Source organism: Pygoscelis adeliae, unplaced genomic scaffold (assembly GCF_000699105.1).
Source record: "Pygoscelis adeliae isolate BGI_AS28 unplaced genomic scaffold, ASM69910v1 Scaffold45, whole genome shotgun sequence".
NCBI lineage: Eukaryota > Metazoa > Chordata > Aves > Sphenisciformes > Spheniscidae > Pygoscelis > Pygoscelis adeliae.
In genome coordinates, this window is record NW_008825114.1 from 8593543 (window position 1) to 8617428 (window position 23886).

The window sequence follows — 23886 nt, forward strand, 5'->3', positions numbered from 1 at the left end:
CAGGAACAATTGCAGTGGTTTATTTCCTTGTTTATTTTTTGTTTTAATGGAAAAGCAGACCAATTTCTACAGATTACATCAACAGTCTTATTAATATTCAGTAACCAAAAAATGTAGAGAGATACAGGACTGCTCACTCCTGAAACCCATTTTGGACATAGTTTTAAGGGATATATAGCACAACTGAAACTAGGACAGCAGAGCTTGAAAGAGAAGGAAGTGCCATACCAAACAGACAATAAAATTAATAGTAAAAGTAAAGCAGACATGGTGGGAATTTTGTGCTGTCTTTGGAGAAAGTATTCTTGTATGACACTGATGTCATTTAGACTTTATAAGGATTTCAAACATTTAATTATTCCTTCAGCTGTAACAGTACCTTTACCAATTACTTATTCCCATACAAAAGAGCCTAGGTTTGAATTTCTAGGGTTATTATACCACAAAAGGTTACAGATCATAAAAGTTCAATATGGGAAACAACAATGCCCACCTTGCTTTGTTTAGGTCTTGTTCTAAGTGCACCAGCAATGTTGCAATCAAGAGTTGACGGTATTTGTTCCAGCCATGCAAAGTAAATTCAGTACACAATGTGTTTTCGGCCAGTATAAAAGTTTAACCTTTGAGTAAGGACACAGTTCCTAACATTTATTAAATGAACTTTGGGTATCAATTTCATTGTTGCTGGGTAAGCTGTTATGATTAACTTTGGTGTAGGCCAGCTGCTGTGCAATTTTTGTTCTTTTGTGCTTCTTAATTGCTAGCTATATGTTTGGCACTCTATGAAAAGCTTGAAATAGAAAGACATTAAATAAAAAGTAAGATATTCTAGCAAGATTGAGGAAAGCACAATTTTAGCTTATTTTCCTGGGTTTAATGTTAGACTTTTTCCGGTTCCTGTCAGGTAAAAGTCAGGGTAAAACAGTTAAATAAGCAATGCATGGTCGCCTGGTTTTCCTGGTGTATGGATGTTCCACACGAAGGCAGCAGATTAGTAAAAGGGTTTAGACAATGTTTGGGAGTATGGAAAATCAAGACTGGTGGTGTATGTTGAGGGAAATCAGTGTAGAGACATAACAGAGATCCTCAGAGTTGGAATGAAGTATGAAAAACTATCAAAATGGACACAAGTAATATTAATTTGCTGTAATACCCCTTGCAGTTCACACAATAATAGTCAGACATTGGCAGTAATAGAATTACAGGAGTATGTTTGCATTTTATGCCTAAAGGCTGAATGGGAGGCAGGGAAGTGTCACCAATGTCAGGGTGACAAAAGATTTGATAGCTGTGACCATTAAATTGGAGGTAATCAGGGTATTGACAGGGTATTTACTGAATAAATAATGAATAACATCAAATGGTTAGGATCACCTTAAACAGAAGATAGTCATATTGATTATAAAGCAATGACAGCTAAAACAGTTACCCAAGGATCATCTTGTCAAAGCCTGAAGTCATACAAGGCAAGTAGCTTCACCCTTCAAAAGTAGAAATTGCAGCATGTGTTGGAGACCAAAACCAGAGAGGTTTGAATTCCTGGTGTTTTGCAGAGAAGCTTTCAGGTAGGGAGGGGAGAGAAAAGAGACATATACATAACCATCAGCTATAATCCTGACGAGCAATGAGTGCATATACACGGTCAGCAGCCACATTTCCTGTATGTTTGTATGATTATATTCACATGCGGAGTGCAGGATTATGGTAATATGGCACAACCCCACTTCTGGCACCCACAGTATAACCCCTGGGAAATAACAGCATTGTGATGTGCAAATGTTCAGATTGAGATCTTGCAAATAGTCTTTCCAAAGGAGGAGTAGGAACTAGCTCTGAAAACTATGATCAGAAGTGCCACTGTTTCCCATATATTTTCATCTAGGAGCTATTGAGTTGTATAGGGTTATATGTGTAGCTGAGGACCACAATCATCTTCTGTCCATAAGCCACCCTTGAAATTTCCCCCATTGTCAGCTCTTGGCCATTTTAATTTGTCCAGTGTAAACATTTTGGTATGTGCTGGTTCAGTCCTCCTTTCCTGGAAAGATTAGGACTGGCAGAAAAATAGCAATTAAAGAAATAGGTGTGTGTGATTTCATCAATAAAGTAATTCAAGTTTTTTTCAAGGCAACTATTATATATGAGAGAGGGCTTTTCTCTGAGTATGTGCTGCTAAGTGTGTTTTTAAGAGAGTGTCTCTGTGAAATGTACCAGCTACCAACAGCAAGGACAGTCTAGGCTTTCTCTAAGGTTGCAGTGTGTACTTCTGGTGAATACGTCAGTGATTTCCTCTGGATTTGTGATTCCTGTCTTTATTTAATGAAGTAAATTCCATTTTTTTTTTTCTGTAAAAGACTAAAAGCATTATGTTTCAGCTTTTAAATCTTGATTAGGATCACACTCAGTGAAGCACCAATCCACAAGCCAAAGGATTTCAGTGAAAAATAAAAAAAAAACCCTCCCTAACCTCTCATTATTTTTCTCCTTTAACATGAAAATAGAGAAGTATACTTTCTTGCTTTTTACCCTGCTTAAGGGTTCTTTCTTTGTTTCATTCAATTGACTGTGGTAGGGGTTTTTTTAGTCTTGACTTTAATTTCAGAAAAATGTGTTATTGGTTATTTTGGGTTGTGATTTTCTTTTTTGGCAGGAGAGAGTGAAGAGAAATCAAAGGAAAGCTAAATAAAATAGCATTCTCCAAAATACTACATGTACCTTATATACTAAACCCAAGAACTGGGTTTACTTCTGCCAGGACATGTAACAGAAAGGCCCTCCATTGTTCCCAACCTTGTGAGCATAGGAAACCCAGCTAGTTTTAGGTAGGTCATTTAAGGCTGTATGTACCTCCCTTGTACATCACAGACTTCAGTTTGAGAGAGGAAGGACGCCTTTGTAACAGTATCTTTTTATGATATGAAACAAAGTGAAAATATCATGTAGAGAGAAAAAGTATGCCTGTCCAAAAGAAGTTAATTTTAAAAAGCTGTTCCTGGTTAAGTGTATATGTGATTACTCATCTCTTCAGGATAATGTAGAAATGGCTATTCCATTTTTAGTTCAGATACCTATCAATCAGGCAGCTCTCAGCTATGAAAGATAGATTTATTCGTTAAAACAGATAACAGACAACAGCTATATATATATTACTAATATTGCTCCACCATTTCTTCCTCTGCAGATATTTATAAACAATGAGTGGCATGTTTCGGTCAGTGGCAAAAAATTTGAAGTCTTTAACCCTGCTAATGAAGAGAAAATCTGTGAGGTTGAAGAAGGCGACAAGGTAGGGTTTTTTTCTTGCTCTTAACCCTAGCTTTAAATTAAGTTCTGTGTCTTAAAAGCAGGAAAGTAACCATCCACCTGTGTTGATGTAAAACACCACCTCAGAGATATACCTACTTCATTCTGTATACCTTCTTCTGCAAACATAATTCTTAGATTTTTAACTAAGTCTTAATATTGTTTGTAAACAGACACTGAGAAACAGCTTTACTCTTAGGATCTTGCTTATATGAGGAAAGTCCTGAAGAAATATTTTTTGTTAAATTTTTTTGTTAATATTGATTCTTTTTGTTATCTTCAATCAGTGACATCTAATAATTTAATTGGGGGGGTTATTATTTTTTCCCGGCTCTTCCTTACACAGTGATGTAATCTGTTCATTACACATTTATACAAGGCTTTTCGTTATACATAACATGAAGTGGACAAATACTGATATTTTCACACACAGACTCTGTGAAGATGATCATTACTATCAGCATTCTTAGTTATGAATATGTCTTCTCAGTACTGCCCCCTGCAAATACTTGGTTTTGTGAAAAATGTATTGGAACATAGTCCTAAAAAAGACTCTGACACTGAAGGTAACTTATCAAATAGACACTAATTCCACCAAAACTGGTTTCCTTACAGCATGTTGAGTTGATGAATTTAAGCAGAGGACTAAAAAGGTTGTTGACACCTGTAAACAGACATTTATTTTTTATATTTATGAAGTTTCTTAGTGGAAAATTACAGGTAGATGCCATGGAATCAAAGATATAATGAAAACCTAAGCCATCAAATAAGCAGCTCTGTATTTCTGTTATATTATGTATTTTTCTGCTGAAAAGGATTTGCCTAGTGCTACTGTATAGTTTAAATGTAAGTTATCAAGTAAGGGGGGTAGTTTTTTAAATAAAACAGACAATGTTGCTTAAACAGTTTTAAAACCAATGACCAAAGAAATTTTTTTATAAACTCTGAGAAAGAAAGTATGAGAAATGAATGTTCTATTTCCAGTTCATAGGTATACAAAAAGTGATGACTGTGACTGAAAATAAAATTGGGTTTATAATTACTGTTTTGGTTCTTGCAAATATTTATTTCATTTTCTACACTTTCCTTTTCAAAGTCAAATTTTTACATCCAAAAGTGAGAAAATATTCTCATGTTTCTCACAAAATGACATCTGATGTTCATTTTAGACAAGAAATACAGGAACCTAGAATGATTTGTATAACAAGCGTGTTTTAAACTTAGCAGCAAAATGTTGATTAAATACCGTTTATCCATGAGAACTACTATAAAACTTATCAGTCATTTATCTATGTTATAAGTTCACCACAAATTTACTGCCAATATAATAAACACAATCTTTTTCAGACTATTTTAATTTACTGTACAAAGATTGACTCTGAAATGAAATGCTCCTTTGAGAAATACATAGAAACCCAGTTCATTCAACATCCTGTGCTCATTGAATCTTAGTTACTCTGTTCTGTAATTTCATCATGAATCCCCTAATAAACTTTGGCTCAAACTCTATCTGTCTAGCAAATGAGCAGTAGTGACCACGTTATTAAGAACCTCATAGTGAAGACACATTTTAAACTCTTTGTTAGACAAAGATGGCTGAGAAAATCTGCACAAATAGGTCTTTTGATAATTTCATATATCTAATAATGAATTTTCAAACACTTTGTTCTTGTTTTTCTTCAGTCCCAGTTACCTGTATATAATGCTCAGAGTCTCTGAGATTATTTCAGCTTCTTTTTGCCCTCAGCCAAAGAATTTCATAAGCATGCTGTTAACTTCTGAATCGTATCCTACTAGAACCATACATGCTTTTGATGTAAAATGCTACTTCTTTTGCCTCTTCTCTGTTCAGTGTTTAAAAAACAAATTACATTGCAAATCAGGTTGGCCTGATATTTGATCATCCTCAAATTAAATTACTCATGACCTGCAACTGTTCACTTACCATTCAGAATTTTTGTAGCTTTCATCCCTTACAAGCAATCTAACAACTCATTAAATAAAAAGATAATACTCTTTGACACACAGGTTTCCTTTCTGTCCAATAATTTTGCAAACTAATGTGTAATGACAACTGCTATTAACTAAATTGCCAAGTGAAATGTACAAATCTAGTAAATTACACAGTCATTGTGAACCTAATATTCTAGAGCCTAGTCTTTAGATAATGAGCCAAGAGATTTTAGGAATTTAATTTGTGTGTACAATAGGGTTGACAAAGGGCTGTACACTGCCTTGCAGTGGTATTTAAAAAAAACAAGTGGAGATTACAAAGCACAGACACATATGTGGGTGGGAGCTGTTTTCCTTTCAATTTGATGGCTCTTTCAAGCTACATTTGCTAATCCTAAAGGCCCCTAGTAATAACAAAGCAGCTCAACAAATGGTCAATGAGATGTGAAGTAAATGTACTTCTGTAAAAAGTCTGAACTAGCTCTGAAAGGAACTATTGGTCTTTATACTCATGGTGTAGATTTATGTACCCAAATTAAATTTCATACAGTTGAATATCTTTTTTTTTTTTTCTTACTTTCATTTACAGACTTACATTAGCTTTATATATTTTTTCCTGGGTTTAATTATTTCTGCACTTGTATTAGAAAGAACACATGGCAGTGTATTTAGTTTTAATTTACATCATTCACACAAGTATGACTTACGGTTTCCCCTTGTTCTTTTCCAGTAAAGGCCAAGGCATATCCCTCAAGTCATATTGCAAAGCTGTCTAATATTTATGATAGGAAGAGATGAGAAAAAAATAGAATGAATTAAATATTCACTGAATGCAGTTTTCTGGGTCACAGATAAGTGATGAGGTATTTGACGACATTCTGACAGATTCTGAAGAAAAGTAATTCTTTTTAATCTGGTAGATTTTAGCTACCTCATGTAGGTGGCTGGTCTGTATTACCCTATAGTAATGACTGTGCTATTTGTAGAGATCCTTCCTGTCTTTTTCCTAGGCCTCCTGCCTAGCAGGTCTATGCTGGGCTTTCCAAGCCACTTACCCACCCCACTCCTGGCTTTTGTTGTTGGCTACCAACATCAGTTAAAGATTCAAGATCTGGTTCACATTTAGAACAATTGACTTTGGTGTTGACTTAGTCAACTCTGCTGACTTAGTCAACCTTGATAGAGATCTCCCTGGAGGATACTCCAGCAACCAGCAGTACAAAAAAAAAGTTTAAAAGAAATCCTTTAAACAATACATGCAAATTGCTCAGGGAAATGTGCCATGTATAGATTCCTCCTTTTTATCTTGAAATTTGTTTTTAATTTCTAAAAAAAAAAAAAAAGATTAAACCTCCTTTTTATGTCATGGTTTTCCTGGGAAAACTTTTACAAGAATTGTGAAATATAGAAGAATTCCAAGTACTAAAAGCTTTTTCTCAAGAGATTTTTAACTGAGTTTTTTATATCCTTGGACCCTTGCACAGAAAAGAGTTTTCTATAATTCATTGTAGATTTTCCTGCTATAGTGAAAGCCAAATGATAAATAATAAATTATGCTATAAAAAATATTAATGGACTGACAAATTAGCTTGCTTAATGCAAAGACAATGCTTAGACTTCAGAATACTTAGGCTTAACATTTTAAACCTGGTCAATTAGTCAATTGTTAAAAATATTCTAAATACAAATGTTCCTTAAAATTTTCAAAAACAAATGCATTGATTTGTCTTCCTCAATAACAAAAAAGTGTTCGTTTTATGAAACATTCTAAGGAACAGATTTTTCTAACCTGTTCTTCATCACACCAGTTGAGTACTTAAATATTTAACTTATAGATTTGGGCATCTTTTTCTACATAAAAGAGATTAAATTGCATCAGCAGTGTAATTGGTGGGTGCATCCCCAATTACAGACACTAGAAGGTAGAGGGTTTGAAAATCTAAATTTTAAAAATAGAGTTCCTTAATATGTTTTTATTTTAGAAGCTTTGAGAACCCGTTTCTCATAAAACTTCACATTGCTGAAATGATAGCACATGTGTTTGAAAGAAAATAACACATGTATCTAAAATTACTGTATTAATGCTGATTAGATTAGGGTTGGTGTCTCTTATTTATCTTGCAAAACATCTGGCATGTTTAACAACCAACAAGACTGATGACAGAATTAATTATTGATTGTAAAAGTTTCTCTGTTTTCCCCACAGGCAGATGTAGACAAGGCTGTTAAAGCAGCTAGAAAAGCTTTTGAGCTTGGGTCACCTTGGCGTACAATGGATGCTTCAGAGCGAGGAAGGCTCTTGAATAAACTAGCTGACTTAGTTGAAAGAGATCGACTGATTTTAGCTGTGAGTATGATACATGAACAAAAAGACTGGGAAAAAAGCCTATATCCTGATTTTTAAAGACAGAGATAAGCAACTGTAACATGCTAAATCCTTGGAAAGTCAGGCTGTCTCAATACTTGTTTTTCATATGTATTGCAAATGGATCTCATTAAACTGGCTTGCACTCTGGTCTATTAACACCTCACATCTACAAAGTACTTGAGTATTTAGTTAGCTTTAAGATGATACTTAAGCTGCCTACAATCGATGCAATTTCAATTGTTAATTCTTAAGGACACACTAACATACACCACGTGCTTAACACTTGTCTAAACCAAGACCTGAATCAGGCCTAATCTCAAAGTCCAGCTCAGCGTTTACAGATGATACAAGTCAGAACTGGGAGAAATTTTGAATTTCAAAGCTATATATTTTGTCACCACTGCTCCTTCATTAACTCCAGCTTGCAACTGGCAATGAGTGAAAAACCTTAACCAGAACCAAAGGCAGCAACGAATTACTTATTAGTAGGATGAACATGGGGAGTGGAGAATGATGTCCTGTCTTCACCAACTACTGTGTATTAGCCATTTTACCAGTTTTAACAGCAGGCGGGTTGCAGCACCACCATCTCCTGATTGTGCACTAAGGCAAGAAGGGACATTTAAAAAAGAAATGCACCACCAATCTGGTAAAGTGTTGTACCCTGCCTCTTGTTTTAAACCCCACATATGATGCTACCATTAAGATGTTCTCTTTGCTATTTCAAGCACCTTCTGGAATTAACACTTAGGCAGGATAATTGTTTGCATTGTCCTGAAAATGAACCCTGGTTTTCTGCCAACAGTGTCAACAATTTAAGAGAGCAGGAGGAGTATCCAACATTCAGGATCGTCACTCAGACTGATCTAGTCACAATTTGAAGTATTTAGCCATTAGCTACCAACCACACCATTGATAAGCTCATAAAATTTGAACTTTCAAAATACGTAAAACCTGCAAAGAATCATTGCCCATTCTATTGTCCTTATGGCTGTAGTATAGGAAGACACTTGCCTGTGTCCCAAACAGTTTTTTAAAAGAAAAATGAAAATTCAAAGGAACTGAGGATATTTCCTTGAACTCCAAAGTCTGCAACTGCCAAATTTATACTTTTCTTCAACCAAGTTATTTCTTTAAATGAGTCTTGTCACCTTGATAGGGACTGATAATCATCTAGTTTCTCAGGAGAAAACTTGGGTGGCTAGAACTTATGTCCTTAACAATGCTAGCTGTATTGGAGTTGAGAGAGACAAAATTTTAAGTTATATTTTTAATCAGAAAAGTATGCCCCCTTGTCAGTTAAATACTGGATAAGCTGGCATTTGCTTCTTTATTGTACAGCCTAAAGCATTACACATGCAAAGAGTATGGAGAAATAATCTTTTTTCCACAGGAAAGCTGAAACATTAAGTTAGTTTTTGTTCCCATGTGCCATTTTCATAATATGAAAGTATTGCTTTTCTCTGGGGCCCCTCCCAAGTTTCTATTTTACTGATTTTGTTTTTATTTCCTACACCTTACTCACATTATTGACTACTTTTCCCTTTTAGATAAGGTGTGTTTGAATGCAGTGCTTTTCAGACTTCATCAAACTGAAGAGAGATTTTCTTCACTCACAGCTTATCCTAACTGCAGAACTAGTACTATAGAATAGCAAATAGCCTTGTAAACACTAGAGGTCAAAATAGACCCCCAAAGCTCATTTTCTTGTGTTCATCCAGCCAGCCAGGATCAAAATTATTCCATTTCAGTGCTTCATATAATGATAAGATGCCTCTTCAGAAGCTCCAGAAGCTCAATAGCCCTATAGGTAGGCTACTGGAAGAATAAGTCAAAGCAAGGTACTGAAAGAGCCACTGAGAATTTTGTTTCTTATGTTTCAGTCTGTTGTAATGTTCAAACCTATGGATTTCATCAGTTTGAGGCCAGAGAAGAATTTTCTCCCATGTCCAAACAGAACAACACAGTGCTGGATATATTGCCTGGAATAGCAAGAGCATATGTCATTTAATCAGTTCCTTGTTGCTGAAAGCCATCAAGCATGCTGGCTTCTCCGTTTGTTCTGTTCTCTTCCCAAGTATGATATCTGCAATGTGTCCAGTTCACTAAAACTGCAGACTTCACAGGGGAATTGTTGGTGAAGCATTGTTCTTGCAAGATCAGTCTGTAGACTCAGCCTGAAACTCTAAAGAACCTTGGACATACAAAATAACAAATTCAGAAAAGAAAATAATGTTTCTAAGATCTGACTAGATCTTGAAACTATAGTTTGGGGGTTTCCTACTAAGTATCCTAACAGGATTGTTCACAAAACTGAAGGTCCCCAGTGTCTCTATGCTGGAAAACTTGAGAAAAAAATTCTAGCAGTGTCAAGAAGATATTGACACTATTTAAGAACTGCAGGTCTTTAACTAGATGTCCAACAATTACGGGTATTCAAATGACATTAATCCAAACCACAGTCCCTAGATTTGGCTGGAAATCAACCTTATTTAGTGCTGGTGTCTCTATGGGAACACTAAGCACTGTGGGTGGAACAGAATTAGTCATCTGAAAAGTTATAGGTGTTGAATGAATATTCGCTGATTATTATTCTAAAGGTTTATATCTGCATGGCTTGGAGATCCTTGGTATGGAGAGACAGGCCTGGCTTCAAGTAAGATCAGTTAGTTCACTCAGTTAGTAGTTAGCCAATAAAAGAAAGTCTCCTCTGTATAAGTATTTATTTTTCATAGTGAATTTTTCTCAGTTAAGAGTTCTTTATGGCTCCGATCTTTCCTTTGCACATCAAGCACTCAAGGCATATTTGGGGTATTTTATTCCACACTTTGAGTCTTCTTGCTCATATAAGTTGTTAATCATGCTTTACTAAGCACCCAGAAAGATGTTCGTTAATAATTAAACAGCACAAGTCCTAAGTTAATGTGACAGTTATTTCCAGAAAACTACTGCCTACCTTGGGTGTCAGTGCTAACAGGCCGAGGGAGGCCACTCATTTTATTTGCAACAGTTATTCGCACAGACTCCTAGGTCATCTTTTCATCTACGCGTGTAGATTATTTAATATAAACTATAACAGTGTAACTGATTCAGATAGGAGAAATGTTATTGTTTCTTCAGAACGTCTCACTATTACAAATGTGCCGTGATCATGTTATCTGCACAGCTCACTGTGAATAAACCATCATGAAAATTTCTCATTTGTAAATTGCTACCTTGGGTTTTTCAAAGAGGGGAATTAATCTAAATGTTTGTACTAAAGCTGAAAACCTCTGAACAACCAAAAGCTAAATGACAAAGTACAAGCATGAGAACCATTGTCAATATTTGATATTAACTTTGTAATTGCTGTTGTCTGCAGACAATGGAAGCCATTGATGGTGGGAAACTCTTTTCCACTGCCTACCTAATGGATTTAGGTGCCTGTATCAAAACGTTACACTACTGTGCAGGCTGGGCTGATAAAATCCATGGACGTACTGTTCCAATGGGTGAGTAGTTTTGAGACAACGAAAGTACAGAAATTAAGCCAATGTGATCTGTAAAAAACTGCCTTTTTCTAAAAGTTGTGCAACACAAAAAATATCTCAAATGGAAAATATTTCAGGTAGTTCTTAATATAGGTTATTTAGGATTTATCATAGTGCTTGTTTTAAACATTTAGTGCAGTTATTCACATTTATTTCTTGTTCTACACACCACTAATAGGTATTGTTTATTGATTAAAAGATTTTAGCCTGTATGCACATCTAAGAAGTCTGGTAGGTTACTTTTGCATAGCAATGTATAGTTTAGGCAACAATATACTAATGAAAACCAGGTATTTGCTTATTGAAGCTAAGAATAGCACAAACAATAATATTTGTTTCATTTATTGGATAATGTATTAAGAAGAGTACTAAGAGATAGGAATGAGGAAACATTCTTTTATTTTGCCGAAATTTCATTCCGTTCCCTCTCCCATTAAGCAGCTCTATGAAAACATTGTTCCTAGCTGCCTTCTGTCAGAACGACAAAGAAAAGAATGGTAATAAAGAAGGAATTAAGGAAAACTAGAGTGATAAATACTTCCAACTTTTTTGCATCACGCAGATCTCTATACTAGGCTTAATGGAACACATGTTTATTTGAATCAAAGTGAATTTTGTACTTAATGGATTTGATTTAAGCTAAGATCTAATATTAAAAAATGTCTGATATGTACCTAGGATTGCAAGTAGCTTTTAAAAGACCACTTTCAAAAAATAAAAAGGTGATAAAAGAAAAAAGAAATGAGGAATGTTCATTGGTGTGCTGTGCATACCATATTGAGAAGCAGGGTTATCACTGCAAAAAGTCAGTCAGGCTGGCAGAATCAAACCTTGGAGCTATGAAGAAAGTAGATATTGAATCCAGATGTACTTTATGGTTGCCTTTTTGCATAGTTAAGATTTTGAAAATATCATTTAAAAGTAAAATTTTATCCAGCTAAGTTTGGTATCCAACTTTATCTGCTTTCTGATTTAACTGTTTCTCACAATTGCTTTGTCTGAATGTTTAATTTATTTCTTCTTCCCCTAGATGGAAACTTTTTCACATTTACAAGACATGAGCCTATTGGTGTGTGTGGCCAAATTATTCCTGTAAGTTGGAGCCATTTATGTAAAACACAAATGTTCCTGTTACAAATGGAAATGCTTTTGAAATTTTGTCTATGCAAGTGTATTTGTGAAACATTACCAATCAGAAACATTCAGGTCCTGAAAGATAGAGACTATCAACTGAGTACTCATCAACTTCTGCAGCACGGAGTTTTTGATGAGTTAGTCCAGTCCATCCTTGTCTCTCTCCTCCCTGTATATAGAGGGAAAACAAATCTCAAAACATTAGTTTTGAAAGAGAGAATTGTGTTTTGTTGGAACTGAAAGAATTAGAAATAAAAAAGTAGGAGAGAGTAATATTCATAGCCTATAAACAATAAGCTCTTTAGGACCTGGAATATCTGTTCTGATATGTACAGCATCCAGACAGCTGGTTTTTTATTTATGACTAAGACTCATTCACTGTGTTGATGGTACAAGTAACAACACAAAGATTGTGTCCAATAAGCACAGTGATACTGAGCCATACGTTCCCAAGCTCCTGTTCGGAGTGTCTAAATTCCCAGTTTTGAAGTCACTTATTTTAAGTGACGATTCAAAAGGCCTCCCTGAGTCTGAACATCCAAAACACTGAGGAACTCAACTTTTAAACTTATTTGTGTGGTCTACACATCTTCAGTGGGTTGCTGTGAAAATGCTTATATGCACTAGACACTCCTAATCCACCCACCTCTTTGCACATGGTAGGTGTGAGCAGCCTGACCTGACCTGCTCCACAGCTTACCAGATTCTGAAATAGTCAGCTTGTCTATCAGGTTTGCTCAGACATGTGGGTCCCACACATATTCCTGATGTCTTTCAGTTGAGCTTGCAGATTTGTTATCTCTTTAGACCACCACATTGATTTAGAGGACATCACTGGAATATGTTTGGATCCAGCCTCTAGGAGAGCTTGGGAATCTGCTGGTTTAGATTCTCTTGTAGTTCAGGCACAAGATATTTCAAGTAAAGCACTCAGACTCAAAATATGCTAAAGAACTAGAAACACTAGATGTGGCCACTTCTAAATAAAATTGCATCTTGAAAGTATAAGCAGTTACTACAAACACTGGCTTCCCTTACAAAATATTCAAGGACTTCTGAGTATATCTTTATTTTCTCTCCATTGAAATGCGAACCCACCAGGTTGGAGGTTTTTACATAAACCAAAAACTTTGAGGACTATGTGAATACTGCAAAACACTTTTGCTAGCTCATCATTTCCATTTCCCTTCCACTCACACAGTTCCACTTTAATGATGAAGATCCAGAAAACCCTGTAATCCCTTACTTTGTGTTATTCGTGCTCCTGTTATTTTTGGGGGTGGGGTGAGACTGAAATGAGATAAGGAGAGAGATAAAGAACAGTTGCATGTATACTCCTCCAAGCCTTTCTGACATAATAGGTAACTGTTAATTGCCTTTTTCCCCACTTTCATAAAGGTAAGGCACACTGCGTCTTTTGTGCTGAGGCTCAAGGGCTCAATGCTTCCAAAACTATTAGAAATATTCTCAAAAGGGCAACCTATTTTTCCCCCAGTCACATTGTCCCTCATACTGCTGAATATGGGGTCCAAAAGAGTCAGCTGCTCTGCAATCTGGCTGGACTGACCACAATAGAGAGCTGCCAGTGAAACCTCCAGGGAAGAGGGCAGGGGCAGCGTTACATATTATTACCTTGTCTCCCTTAGAAAACTGAATTGATGACGGATGTGATCATTTAAGATAGCAAAACTCCCAATTTCACCACTAATCCAGCAACTTTCTGTAAGGCTTTGTTAGAGGAGTAAGCTTATTGTCTCTTGAGCTTTTAACTAAAACCTTGGATCCCCTGGACTCACATATACCAAAATCACTGGTCTTTGTATAATACGGCTTGCCAGTTGCTTTTTCAAAATATATTCATTCTGAAAAGAGTTCAACAAAGAGTTCAATCACCCAGTTGACAATTTGTGCTATTATCATAGTAAAAGCAAAGGCATTTTGGTGATGTATTAGAAATAGGATACACCTTCTCATCTGTCTTTCAGTGGAACTTCCCATTGGTTATGTTCATCTGGAAGATCGCTCCTGCCCTTTGTTGTGGAAACACGGTGGTTGTCAAACCAGCAGAACAAACTCCTCTGACTGCCCTTTACATGGGATCCTTAATTAAAGAGGTAAAAGTCGTCAACAACAGTTTTTTGCCCTTCTCAGAAATGTAAGAGTATACTGCAGCTGAAATGCCACAGAGGTAATATAAGTCAGGCTGTCCTCTGCAAGTACTTCTCATTGCATGTCTAGCCTTGTACTATGGAACTTACCTCACTGTAAACCAGTGAAGCAAATCCAGGGCAAAAGCATGCATATCTTTCAGCCTAGTCCACACACACACAAAACCACAATAGCAATTCAGTAAACTCCATTCCTTGGCAGACATATTTGTATTACAAAAGCACAGTACCTTTCAAAGTCAAAAAAACCAAGGAGTCAACAGTGGAGTACTTAAAGGTGGGTGGAAATGACTTTATTAACATAGTTATCACAGAAAAGGACCTGTTTGTATAGCTAATTATTATTATTTTTTAATTAAATAAACTTTTCATCCACCTGGGTTTATTATTGGCAGGGATTTGTAAAATTGAACCAGTAACTGCTGCCAAACATGTGAACTCTCTTCACACAGAAACTGGGAGAATACACTTTGTTCTCTTGAACTCAAGGAGTGTGGTAATTTCTCCAGTGTCTCTAAAGTTACATTGACTATTGTGTCCAGCCCAGTAAACACCCAAAGAACAGTTAAATAGTTTAGCTATCTTGCTTCCCAATAAAATCAACAAATGTAATCTAACATGTTTGAAGAGTTGGCACAGATGTCAATAATCACCAGCACAGTAACCTTGCAGAGTGTTAATGGAAATTACTTGGCACATTTTATTATTCTGCTTCAAAACAATGATTCAGCAGAGCATACTGACTGGTTATGTGTTAATATTTCACAGAAACTAAATGACTATCAGGAAGGAGCCAAGTCCTGCTGTTATTGCATCACACAGTAAATGCTATTAGATAATATCGGGGAGGAGGAATTGCTTTAAAAAAATATCAGCAATACCTTCTGTATTCATTTTTAACAATAAGTATGAGAAAGTTTATTTCTCTGAAAAAGCAACTTTACAGGGGAAGTAACTCGGTTCTGCTTTGAGTTCAATGAAATATCTGTTCTGATATCCTGATTTCCTGAAAGGAGATCTCATAAGTGGGAATGTGATCAGTGGTCCATTTTGTATGCACATGTACAACAGTTACAGAGTGGTAATGACTGGTATAAGGCTAGAGCATTTTTAGTAAAAGGCAAGATGATTTTCATTTTACCCATTCATTCAGTGTTCAACTGGATGAGAAGCTTAAGAACGTAATTATTAAATGTCTTTGATGTATTATCTGGTAGGTATTATGGAGCTTTAAAAAAAGACAAATATTTATCTTATTAAATCCTTCAAGATTTATTCACGCAAATGTAACTGAGTTTTAATTTACACCCAGGTTACCCAAATAAAGTTGGAGCCCAAATTTCTGATAGTGATAAAAACCTCAGTGATCACTTCAGTATCTGCTTTAGACTTGTTGTGGAACCATCTGAAGATCTAATTTAACTTTCTACTTCTCAAGTGTCCACATTAAAAAAAAAAAAAAAAACCAACAACATAGTCACTTTTGTTAATCCTCACTATCCTTCTTAATAGTCCACACAAGACTCCTTTGCTCATATGTAGAGAATAGCTTCTAATACAGACATGGAAATTAAATGCCCAAAATCAGACAGTATGGATTAGTCCCATAAAAAATATTCTTACTTTTCTCTGCAAATTACGTATGAAACAGAATGCTAAGCAAATGGAAGGAACCTCATTGTCTCATCAATTGTGGGGTAAATATTAATCTGGAATATTAAATGAGCATAAAAAACATTGATAGAATGTATCTGAGCATGAATCTGTAAGGAACCGAAGTTGCTCGAACAAAAGTAATTGTCTGGTGTTTGTAACACAGGACTTGAGGTTTAGGAGCTGTAACTCACCAGCTGAAATTCACTAATTTCCAAATGAAAATGGAACCTTTACATGTAATTCCAAAATCCTGTTTAATGCTAAAAAGAGTCTCATTTAGGAGATAATACAGGAGATGCACCTTTTTGGTCTTTTAATTCTATGTTTGCTCTGCAAGTGCTATTGAGATCCCATAGCTGCTTCATAAGGCAACAGGAAATCCAGCCCCACTTCACACATCCATGGGAGTTTGCCTGAGAAGCTGCTGGAAGAAAATAACTTATTTTGCCTATGAATGAAACATGACTAATACAGAATTGGTGGGAAACAATAGTTTTGATTTGGCCCACAGAAAATACCTCTTTAAACAGAAAATTTGCAAGACACTGGAACTGTGTGTACCTCAGGTAGCCAGCTTTTTCCTGCTTGGTAGCTGATCTGCCTCTTTTGTGCTGGAAACTCTCATGTTGCCCACTTTCAACCCACATCCAGAGGAAGAAGCAAAGACTTTGAGTTTTAAGTACTATTTCCATAATTTTTCTTAATAGAATTTCAATGTAAGTCAGCAGATCTTTAATTAAATTCCATGTAGCATGAGGGATAATGAGCAGAAGTCAGCAAGCACACAGGACAGTTTAAATAGCTTTATTGAAGCAGAAGTGAAGTTAGGCAATGTTTTTCTTTACACGTCTGACTAGGGGAGAAAAGGTGGCTGGAGAACTGAAAAGGGAAGTAAGACTATATGAGACATGTTCTTCTAGTCACTGTCCTTCCACAAATTTACAGGGTTCTCTCTTCCAATTCAGGCAGGATTTCCACCAGGAGTTGTGAACATTGTGCCAGGCTTTGGACCCACTGCTGGAGCAGCAATTTCTCACCACATGGATGTAGATAAAGTAGCTTTCACAGGCTCTACAGAGGTACTATAATGAATGCAAGAAAATATAAGCAAGAGATGTGCCCCTCTGATTCCCAGTAATGATTTAATGTCTAACTTGTTCTATGTAACTATTTTAACTTTTTTCTTTCTTTTTGCTGCTGGTTTGTTAAACAAAGTTTGTTTAATGATTTTTGGTTTTTATTAATTTTAAATATATTCAAACAATGTTTGTATTGCAGGAAAGCCCTTCAAACAAAGGCAGTCAATGAGATACAATAGGTTCTAGTATACCAAGGCTATTTTAAGTCTTGTCCTTTAAAAAGAAAACATTTTCATAACTTTTTGTTTGCTTCTTTTTTTAAAAATAATTATTCTTAAAAATACAAAAAGTGAAACAGGCTGTGCCCCTTTCTCTTTAATTTTAATAACAACAGGATGGTAGGAAGGTACTTCAGAAATCTCATTCCTGGTTCTGCACACACTTAGGTGAGGTAGTGGCTTTTTGGTATTTGAATGATACTGATGATCATCTGGGTGGTCTTAGAAGTGTATTTGAATAAGTATCAGTTTAATAATTAAAAGGAAGTTCACTGCTAATTGTCCCTAACCTTCACTCTGAAGAACTGTGAGTGATATGATCGAAGATTTCTCAGTGCAGGCATTATATAACTATATCCTTAACACAGTACATTATACTATCTGTCTGTATGCATGCTACATGGAAGAGCTGCCAACTGTATCTTAACTTCTTGGATGTACACTCCAAAGATAAATATCATTGCCTCATGTCAAGGATCAGTACACACTGAGTACAAGGGCTATGTTTACTCTTAGAAACCTTAAGCTCTAAAGTAACGGTAAAAGAAAACAACCCCAAAACCCGACATCTGAGAAATATCCCACAGATGTTCCCAATGGACAGTAACAACTACAATTCCCAGTGCCCCATGTCTCTCCAAAGGCAGGTTGACCAGAGGGTGTATTCATAGACTTTGGTGGCAGTCCTCTTCTTCTGACAGTGTCATTTAACAGTGAGAAATGAAGGCAGGACAGCTGCCAGAGGGAGGAAGCTATCAGATGGTTGCTACACACAAGCAGTTACAGACCAAAGCTGCAAGGACTACAAGCATATTTTCCCTTCACAGTTTTTCCAGGACAATTCATATTAAGTAGTTCCTTTAATTATGACATCAGTGGAACGAAGCAGGGTAGGCATTCTGCCTCGCAGTGTCTGTTTCCTCTTCTTTCTTCTAAGGGAGAAACTGGAATAAGGAAGAGTTGGCCATGCAGGCAGTGTAGATATCTCTTTTTTCTCTCATACACTTTGTGCATCAAAGGGCTTTTCCATGTATAAAACAGGAATTTCAACCTAATGGGAGTAACTGGCAGAGCAGAAATCAGTACGTACTTTAGATTATAGATACAAGTGAGTAGAGTGGTGGTAACCAAAAAAACACCAGACATCTTTAGCAGTTAACATGAGTGTGTCCAGGGGGAAACTCTTCTAGAAAGCATTCCTGGTTTGTAGACTGCAAGTCACCTGCATCCTGACTCTTCTTTTCAATTATTATTTTTTTAATTTATTTTTCATTTCTACAGTTACTTGGATAGTAGACAACTGTTAATTGATTTTCACTTTTGAGGAACTCAGAGAAGTGTTATTGAGGTCGCAATAAACTTTTAGAGATGAAGCTGTCCTCTCCTTACCTTTTAGGTTGGCAAACTGATTAAAGAAGCTGCAGGGAAGAGCAATCTGAAGAGAGTTACATTGGAACTTGGAGGCAAAAGTCCTAACATCATATTTGCAGATGCAGACTGTTAGTAGCATTTTTATTATATGAACCTACTACTTTTGCAAGTCTCATGTTCTTTTTCTTTTCTTTGTCAGTAAATTATTTGTACTTGTTTAATGAAGGAGTAATTTTTAATGTTTTCACATCATGCCATAGTTTTAAGTCAGATTGCCACCAAAAATTGGTGACTCCTGAATGGATGTGAACCTCTGACAACCTGTCTGCCCTTACTGTAATTAAGGTTCATCCTAATGCAATATGAATGCAGAACCAAAAGGAGCTAGATGGATCTTATACAGGTTTATTAACTTTCTAGCTGAATACTTCTCTTGATACTGCTGATAGGGCAAATAATGTTGAATCTACATTTCACAGAGAACAGCTGAATGTGTGTTTGTCTAGGTGTACTATGCTACTCTTGATAAGAGTAGCTTTGGACATAAGTAAATGGATGAATATCCATGTTTTAAAGGGCCATAAAAATCAAAAGTGCTAAAAAGGGAAATGCAATGGAGTGACAAAGGTTTGTAAAGAATTTATGATGTGAGCATTCAAGTTTATGATCTAATGAACTCTGCATTTCTTTGCAGTGGACATCGCTGTGGAATTTGCACATATTGGTCTGTTCTACCACCAGGGACAGTGTTGTATAGCAGGATCTAGGATTTTTGTGGAAGAGCCTATTTATGACGAGTTTGTTCGCAGGAGCATTGAACGAGCAAAGAAGTATACTCTTGGGAATCCTCTGTTGCCTGGTGTACAGCAAGGTCCTCAAGTAAGCAATATTACGTGTTTCCAATGTAATTGTGACACAACAATACAGTTTAATGTACTTCTAAACCTATTGTTACATTCGTTTCAAGGGTAAGTACAGTTGTCTAGTTGTTAGTCTGGAGGACCAGGAGGAAGAAACTGGAGTGATGGTCATTCGTGCCACTATTATAGACCTAAGGGTGAGGGTTCCTTCTCTTTTCTAGTTCCTTTTATTATGGAATGGGAACAATTATATAGAACTGAAATGCTTTGAAAAAGCTCCAATGCAACAGCTATAAAAGCACGAGTACAATTACCCATGTCAGAGATTGCTAACGTTATATTCAAATAGTGCCACTGTAAGTGAGTAGCTTGTGGAAATAAAATTCAATAGTGCCTGTTCCCTTTTCTCAAGGTGCTAGTGTTTCATTATGCTGCTCTCAGTTTTACAGTATTACACAATTAAAATGCATCATTTTGTACTTTTTCCTGCTTATGTTAAAAGATTATGCCAACAGCTTCCCCAATAAATGAATGCTAAAATGCAACATTAAAAAGCATAGCTACCACAATGCTGTGAATTCAGTGTATCACATTAAAGCATTGTTGAATTAGTTTTCATCTAGCATCTTATTCCTGTATCAGCTTGTACTACAGGATATATACTTTCTTAGCAGAGCTATTATGCACATATTTGATTGCCACAGAATAAAGGAAAGGAACTGTATTAGAGACAAAGCAATACCTGGAGACAAAGCAACTCCCACACATTCAATAATGTAACATGTTCTTCATTGGTTATCACAACCATTTTAAGTAATCAAAGACACCAAATAAATTGGAAAACTGCATTCCAAGCCACACAAGCTTTGGAGAATTTAAAATTAGTAAGGATGCTATTTTGTTATCCTGCAACATGGCTTGCTAACAAGCTAATAGGTTCAGCTGAATAAATTTAAATGCCAGAGGACGGGAAGATTGGAACAAGTAAACTCCAGGTGTCTTGTGTGCAGTTACAAAACTAACAGGAATCCACTCTCATGTTATTGTGGCTTTACCAAGTTTGAAATTCATGCTAACAGTTTAAATGAGAGATGAAAGTAAACTTTTACTAAAAAAAAAAAAAGGTTAAATGTGAAAAAAAGCATTACTAAAAACATTTGAAAGAGCATGAAGATTCTTTTCTCCTCCAGTCTCATCATTTGCCTTTCTTGACCTCTTTATTTCTTAGCAAGCTTTAGCAGAAATCTTAACTTTTTCACAGGTTAGCAAAGTTTCTCCTTTTAGAACTGGTATGATCCTATTTAATGGATAATTGTAACCATGTGGTTGAGGTGCATTTCTTTCGTGGTAATTATGTTAAATATCACTCTTTGTCTTCAAATTCCTTGTTGTGCTTTGACTAATTCTTTCTAGAAACAAAAAATTATAGTCTGTATCAGGCCTATTTACTGTGCTCTCTTGTCATAGAGCCTTTTTGAAAGCCATATTTGTCCTCCAGTTCACATGCCCTCTAGGGCAACACCGCCTCAGGCAGCAAGTTTGGGTAACACTTTGCACAGTGGGCACCAAAGAAGAGCCAAAGGCCCTACTGGAATTCAAAGTATCATATATATGCTAATTCACACATTGTTAAGAAAAATAATGATGATGATAATAACAAGGAACGACTGACAGCAACTTGAGCTGTATCATCTAAACCTCATCTTCTCTTCAAGTTTTTTATGCACAAGAGATATTTGGCCACCAGGGTAGCAGAAATTTTATGTCTTCAACATGCAGTAAGGCAATTGTTTGAAAGCAAAATGACAAAGGGAGCACAGTGAACTAAAAATCACCACCTTATAAATATAAACTATAAATTCACATGCTTATAAATATAAACTTTTATCACAGCTTTAACTGAATAGCTGTTTAGTCTAATACGCATCCAAGATTCCCCAGAACCTTTGAAAATATTGTTGTGTTCTATGACCATGGTAAAACTTGTTGCTTAAACTGAAATGCGACCTTTTTATTGCATAAATGAGAGAATAAGATACAGCCCTACTCTGTTGACTGATGAGTATGATCACAGAGAAGAAGCTTCTGTGCAAGGGTCCCTGTAGAAATAATCTCAGTATCTTCATGAGCCAGTGCTTGAAGGGCTGAACTCCAAAAGAATGAAGGAAAGGATCATGCAAATGGAACAAATATATATATATAAAAAAGACGGTGTTAGAGGCCTCTACCAAACAAGCTTTACCATTGAGGTTTTCTTGACATAAATGCTATCTTGTGCACAATTTCCTTTCAGGTCTGAAGTGGTGATTTGTTGATTTGCAGAGGGGAGGACAGGAAATTATGTGTGATCTGTTTCTACTCCCCATTTACACTATTTCCTTTTATCCACTTTGTTACTGAAAACTGGAAGGGGTTAGAGAAATATAAACCCTTATTGTACTGCCACCATAAATTCCTTTTCCAGCCAAAGATGATGCATTTTGCTATACTGTAGAGCCAAACTGCAATATGCTCGGCATATGTTGAATTTGTTGGTAGGCTTGGGTGAGCGGAGGGACAGATTGGCTTCATACCGTGAACAATCTGCCATCTATGTTTCTCAAACCACAAATGTAAGTGTCTTTATTCCACTAATAAATCAGAATGAACTGAAAACAGCACTGAATTTCACTTATATTTTATTGTTGTTTTTTAACTTCCTTTAATAGTTTAGGAAAACAGTATGGCCAATCTATCAGACCTAGTGAAGTACAGAAGAGTCTTTCTGGCTAGATCAAGCCCCCTGTTATTTTTGCAGAATCAAGCTCAGCAATTTTTATTTTGATGAACCATTTGCAGTTGGCAAGAGTGCTGGGAGAAGAATAAAACACATTTATTTTATAGATTTTTTTTTCTTTTTTTACTAAAGAAAACCAGGATATCAGTCCCTTTACAGCTGATTCTCCTGTGTCAAAATTTCTGATTACTGGTCTATTTGAGAAAAGCCTACAAAGTTTTGAAAAGCTAGTGACAAGAATATTTGCAGGGCTCTCCAGCTGTTCCACTTCAACACATGCAACTGAACAAAGCTGGAACATTGTTAGGTTTTAGTTAATGAGTTAGAAGAATGATTGTTATCAGTGCGTTCTGTTTTCATCCCTGTAATATCTTTTCATTTAGATTGATAAGGAGCAGTTTCAAAAAATCCTGGAGCTAGTTGAGAGTGGGAAAAAAGAAGGAGCCAAACTGGAATGTGGAGGAGGTCCATGGGGAGACAAAGGTTACTTCATCCAGCCCACAGTTTTCTCTAATGTTACAGATGATATGCGCATCGCCAAAGAAGAGGTAAATAAACTCTCTGCAGTCTGTACTCTCACTGGAGATTGTCTTTTTAAATGTCTATACAAAATATCCATTTAGAAGGTCAAGTGGCTACATAAAAACACTCTCAGTAAATCTATTGTTCCATCCTGGTGGTGTTTAAAATGTTTTTCTTAATTTCTGATGCCCATTTCATTAAGTCAGTGGAGATGAGAGAGAGGAGTATGAGGCTGGCCTGCCAACAAAGGCTTCAGCTTAAGCTGGCAGTAGATAAGAAATGCTGAGGTTCGGGTTGTTTACATCACCCCGTACTGCCCGTCTCACATATCAGTCACGGTAACCTGTAACAGAGTAGCAAACCTTGAAGGCACAGCTTGTGAACTCTTTGCACTGCCTAAGGAGCCACTTAAGTTGGGGTTTGGACACAATATGCACCAAGCAGCTATTCTACAATAAGAGAAAATAGTTAGATTGTGCTTCCACAGGCATTTTGTTGGTGGCAATTACAGCAAAGCAGAGTTTTGCCTCTACAGGGTGATTTAACCTAGATCAGATTGCAGGTGTGTCTACACAGCATTGAAGGAGCTTTTACTGACTGAACTATGGTGGCAGTGCCAGGGCAGCAGTGATCATCTGCAAGGAACGGGAGAGGGTTAAGACTGCAGAGCTGCTATGCCATTGAGAAAAACAGTTCTGTAAACACAGCCTCAAAGTCCAGCTATGACCTCTTCTCTGTGCTTTTTACATTCATCTTGATTAATAACTGCTGCAATTGTGCTGCAATTTTACTGCAATTGGTGTCCATTATGCTTCTTCATATTAGAAAGCTCCTTCAAAATTGTTACAAATCTAGGTGTTGTTTTATATAGCCAGCGACACTGCTGAT

The 23886-nt window shown here is 36.3% G+C and overlaps 1 protein-coding gene across 1 annotated transcript in view; it reads left to right on the forward strand.

Moving 5' to 3' along the window:
* The window catches only part of ALDH1A1 (aldehyde dehydrogenase 1 family, member A1), a 36615-nt gene that overhangs the window by 6924 nt on the left and 5805 nt on the right, over window positions 1-23886 (forward strand). The window contains exons 2-10 of the mRNA XM_009328089.1: window positions 3182-3286; window positions 7463-7603; window positions 10986-11115; window positions 12185-12246; window positions 14274-14402; window positions 17078-17191; window positions 18866-18968; window positions 19535-19719; window positions 22860-23024. Of these exons, the coding sequence (XP_009326364.1) occupies window positions 3182-3286; window positions 7463-7603; window positions 10986-11115; window positions 12185-12246; window positions 14274-14402; window positions 17078-17191; window positions 18866-18968; window positions 19535-19719; window positions 22860-23024 (1134 nt within the window). The remainder of the gene's footprint in view (window positions 1-3181; window positions 3287-7462; window positions 7604-10985; window positions 11116-12184; window positions 12247-14273; window positions 14403-17077; window positions 17192-18865; window positions 18969-19534; window positions 19720-22859; window positions 23025-23886) is intronic.